Source organism: Eucyclogobius newberryi, unplaced genomic scaffold, assembly GCF_026437365.1.
Source record: "Eucyclogobius newberryi isolate DKJ021-1_F unplaced genomic scaffold, fEucNew1.0.hap1 SCAF_3, whole genome shotgun sequence".
NCBI lineage: Eukaryota > Metazoa > Chordata > Actinopteri > Gobiiformes > Gobiidae > Eucyclogobius > Eucyclogobius newberryi.
In genome coordinates this window covers 10,457,113-10,462,063 of record NW_027315945.1, presented here as the reverse complement: position 1 = coordinate 10,462,063, position 4,951 = coordinate 10,457,113, and the positions used below count along the sequence as shown (strand labels likewise).

The following is a 4,951-nucleotide window of genomic DNA, read 5'->3' as shown; positions in this document are numbered from 1 at the left end:
AGCCGCCTGTGAAGGGCCCGTCGGGCACTTAGCAATTAATGCCCTGAGAGGAGCAGGGCTAATCAATCAGGCTATCCGGGCGGAGGAGGCGACCAGTGACTTTATGGAGGATGAAGCACAAATATTAGAATATGAAGAAGTGCTTTGCTCAAGTGGGGCAGGAAGGACATCCACACACGTTGGAGCTGATCGTATATGTCGATGACACGGTAGTAAATCAGTTCTGACAAGTTTTGACAGCTTCAAAATTTCAAAATGTTGAGTTTTGGCGGAAAACAAAGCAAAACTATAAAACTGTTGTATTTATACAGTTGAACAATGATTTTTATGTATGTATGCGTGAGTGCATTGTCCCAAATAAATTACTAAGAAACTAGATGAATAAATACATAGAAAGCATGCATGAATGATCCAAAAAGGTTCAAAATAAAATGCAAAATAAATGTTTATTTTAATTGCAGACCACTTTTTGATATTGAAATCTATTGTACATATTTTAAGTGACTTTCTATAGGTACTCATACATAATACACATACTGTTCTTTTGATTCATTGGATTTCTGTAAAGCAATAGACACATTTTTGAAGTGGAAGTGCTGTATGTTTTACAAGCTTCATGTGTTCTTTTTCAGAATTATTTTTGGTGTAGTAATTAGTGAAAATGGCATTACACATGCTGCATTAACTGAAGCTGTTTTTATTTCATTTCTATTTAGTGAAGAATTGAGAGAAGATGTGAGATGAATATTTTATTTTACTAAAAAACAACCAATACATTAAGCTTCAAGAAAATGACAAAAATTCAGACTAGAATACATTCTTCAAACGTATAATTGTATATAAATGATAGAAAATCCAAATTTCTTTTACAAACAAACATTTCATTTGTGAATTTAAAAACATAAAAAGGGGACTTAAATGTAAAGTGGTGGGGCTGGGGGTTCTCTTTGGCTCCAAACTGTTGTCGTTGTGTAACAGTGTGAGGGTCATTGAACATGAAGCACCATTATCACTGCAGCCTCTCCTCAGGCCTGCGGCTCTACACTGCCCTCTAGTGGTCAAAGAAACGTCAGGAAAACGTCCAATACCCGTTTTTCCCAAACCACATTTAATCCAAACAAACAACTTTATATGATCACTTTTTTTTTAACAGACATTTTGCTTTTTACAATACAGAACAGCAGTGTTTTTTGAATAACACCTAATAATTGTCTTCCAATTCTTATGTTGAATGTATTTTAGTTATGTTGTATACTATTGATTTTCACAAAATATAAAATATTTTAGGATTGTGATTAGATCAGTTTGGAGTTTTTGGGAAGCATCTGCCAATACATTTTACCATATATTTGAACTTTTCTTTACCTTAGTGGCATTTGGTCTACGTTTCTTTCACAGATGGAATGTTCAGACCTCGATGTGGGTTCTCCCTCTCTCCTTCTCTCCTTTGACCTCTTCTCCTTCTCTCCTTTTACCTCTTCTCCTTCTCTCCTTTTACCTATTCTCCTTTTACCTCTTCTCCTTCTCTCCTTTTACATCTTCTCATTTTCTCCTCCTCTCTCCTTTCCTCCCTTTTCTTTCTTCTCTTTTTATTCATTGAGTTTCTCCACCTCCTCCGTCCTCACTGCGGTCAGCTGGTTGTCGTGGTGAGGCTCTTCTCCTGGCACCTAGAACAAACAAACAAACAAACAAATAAACAAACAAACAAACAAACAAACAAACATGTCCAATCCCATTCATATCTTAATATATATTTAATCATATTCTAACCAGGAGAGTCCAATTAAGATTAAAAAAAAATAATACAAAAAAATAAACTCTAGCCAAGAGCATACAAACAACATAAAAATAGTGATGATGAAGCAACGATTATGAAAAACAATTACACATTATTGAGTCTAATGCTTTCTAGTATATAATTTAGTATTTTGTTTGTGTTTTTTGTTTCTACGTCTGTCAATTCTACTTTTCTAGTACCATAATAATAAGTTATTATGGTCATAGTTATTTTATTTCATGCATGTAAAAAAAACAACAACAAAAACACAGAGAAAAGTAATTTTACATTCAAAGTCATTGTCATTTTGCTTAAACGTTAATTCTAAAGTTTCAAAACTATTTTGATGCAAAGAAAAGAGCTGGATATCCTAACACTAAATAATAGTACAATACTTGTTTAAATGAGTATTTAGTATAAGACTTTTGATACTTTTCGCCTTTTTATACTCAACTGATATGTGTTTTCATATTCAAATAGCATGTCTTACAAAGTGAAATAAAGCTGAATTTTTAATCCAATCCGACTATGTCATGATGTCTAATTAAATAAACAAAACGCAAATCCCATAAATCCAACTGAGGACAAATACATGACATCATTTTCTTGTAGACTTTTCCAACAGAACAGGCCCATTATGACAGTGTCTGTGCGCCACCTGCTGGACATATATTACACCTGGTAGAAGCGGTGAGTCACGACTTTAACAGTGCAAGTGCGCCCTCTGCTGATCCCGGAAAGAATTGTTTTATTAATACAATAATAACGTTGAGAGCTTGCAGTGTCTTCTTCCTACATATTGTTCAGGACCATTTTGAAAGTATTCACAGTTTTGTTCTTGTTTTGTAAATATTAGGTTTGGGACAAGAATGCTTTTGTATATAACTTGTATATATAGTCAATCATAATCATTCCTGAATAATTATATTACAATCTGGGCTCATTTGAAGGATACTTCTTACCCCTTCTTCTTTTTATTGAATGTTTTAATTAAATTAATTTAAAAATATGCATACCTCCCAGTAGATGTTGTCCTCGTAGCAAATGGCATCTGATGGAGCTCCAAAGATGGGTATCTTCAAAATGAAACCTGTGCAAATAAAATGTATTAAAAACATAATAAGAGACATGTTTTACACATATAAAACATAGAAAAAGATAGCAGTAATAATGCTGCTCATAAACGTACCCACGATGAGTCCTCCGAACAGAGCCATGCCCAGGGTCACTATGAGGGAGATGGCCTGACGCACTCCCTGAGCCGAGGCTGTGAACGCTCCACTCTGGATCTTTGGAAACACGTCCTCCATCCTGCACAGAACACACACCAGGCAGCTTTTATTATTGTTATCACAGAGCTGTGTAGGGCGGTGTAGGACTGTAGAGGGCTGTGCAGGGCTGTGTAGGACTGTAGAGGGCTGTGTAGGGCGGTGTAGGACTGTAGAGGGCTGTGTAGGGCGGTGTAGGACTGTAGAGGGCTGTGCAGGGCGGTGTAGGACTGTAGAGGGCTGTGCAGGGCTGTGTAGGACTGTAGAGGGCTGTGCAGGGCGGTGTAGGACTGTAGAGGGCTGTGTAGGGCGGTGTAGGACTGTAGAGGGCTGTGTAGGGCGGTGTAGGACTGTAGAGGGCTGTGCAGGGCGGTGTAGGACTGTAGAGGGCTGTGCAGGGCGGTGTAGGACTGTAGAGGGCTGTGTAGGGCGGTGTAGGACTGTAGAGGGCTGTGCAGGGCTGTGTAGAACTGTAGAGGGCTGTGCAGGGCTGTGTAGGACTGTAGAGGGCTGTGCAGGGCGGTGTAGGACTGTAGAGGGCTGTGCAGGGCTGTGTAGGACTGTAGAGGGCTGTGCAGGGCTGTGTAGAACTGTAGAGGGCTGTGCAGGGCTGTGCAGAACAGTGCAAGACAGTGAAGGACTGTATAGGACTGTGCAGGACTGTGCAGTGCTGTACAGGACTGTGCAGGGCTGTGTAGCACTGTGCAGGACTGTGCAGTGCTGTGCAGGGCTGTGCAGGGCTGTGTAGGGCTGTGTAGGGCTGTGTAGGGATAATATTATGAATAATAGTGATTAAAAAAGACATTAAACACACTGACCAAAGAATAAATATAAAAGTGCTGTAAGTGCTAAGTAAATGTTTTGTATCTACATTTTGCATTAGGCACTGTTACTTCATCACAGTTCAGAGCAGGTATCCAGACTTACTAAGACATACACTACAGCTATAGATATCAGTGAGTGCAGATGGCATGATTGACAGGTGGATTAGCCAATCAGGGAGACGCATTGTCCGTCCATTTCAACAAATATGGAGTAAAAAAAAAGGCAAAAAAAACAAAAACATCAGAGGAAGAATGTCACTCGTCTTTTTTATAACCCCATGTCAAAGTGCACACTCTTCATGGGGAGGGGCTGGAGAGATTGTGGTTGCCAGGAGGCACATCATTTTCGTGTGTTTTGGGACGGTCCCGTTGCACAAATATATTGGACAGAAATAAACAAGGCATAACAGACTGTTTTTGACACCGCCATTCCACTCAATTTCAGAACTGTGTATTTGGGGGCCTCAAACCCCTACCATGGACATAATAAATGGCTTTGGAACATACTTTTGGCAACTGGGAAAAAGTCCATCACAAAAAAATTGATGACACAAACTGCACTGACGATTAAAGACTGGACCGACACTATAACTGACATGGAAACAAATTACACACTTGGAAATGAGCACATTTGACATACATTGTACTAAGTGAGACTCACATCATGGGCCTTGTGTGCTTTTACCTTTCTTTTCTTTTTTTCTTGGATGCCTTACTTTTCCTAAATTAGCATTTTCAAATCTTACCCAATCCGTCTTTTGTATAGCCTCATCTTATCATGTCTTTTTGTCTGTTCTGTTTATATATTTATTTTTATTTGTATTAAATTTATATTAATATTTTCTCGAATTAAAAACATACTTAATTTGAGAGCGTATTATTTTTTTTAGTTTCAATCAGTTTTTGTTTCATATAGATAGACTTGAATTAATTTATAAAAAAAAAATCCTGAATTAAAAACATATTTGATTTGACAAAGAAAATATTCTTTTTTAGTTTCAAGCAGTTTTTGTTTCTTGTGGATAGACTCAGTAATGACAGTGATATGAATCTGAAAGGTTCACTTTAGTATAAGTGCGCTA

General features: G+C 37.9%; 1 protein-coding gene across 2 annotated transcripts in view; it reads right to left on the bottom strand.

Annotated features, from left to right (window-relative positions):
* Window positions 1-734: 734 nt before the first annotated feature.
* Window positions 735-4,951, bottom strand: part of rhbg (Rh family B glycoprotein) — a 20,975-nt gene continuing 16,758 nt past the window's right edge. The window contains exons 8-11 of one of the 2 annotated variants that reach the window (XM_072460293.1): window positions 2,967-3,088; window positions 2,794-2,867; window positions 1,499-1,667; window positions 735-1,445 (exon numbers count right to left, since the gene is read on the bottom strand). In XM_072460293.1, the coding sequence (XP_072316394.1) occupies window positions 1,590-1,667; window positions 2,794-2,867; window positions 2,967-3,088 (274 nt within the window). In that variant the 3' untranslated portion in view covers window positions 735-1,445; window positions 1,499-1,589. Of the gene's footprint in view, window positions 1,453-1,498; window positions 1,668-2,793; window positions 2,868-2,966; window positions 3,089-4,951 lie in introns of both variants that reach the window. The other variant, XM_072460294.1, reaches the window with a different exon arrangement.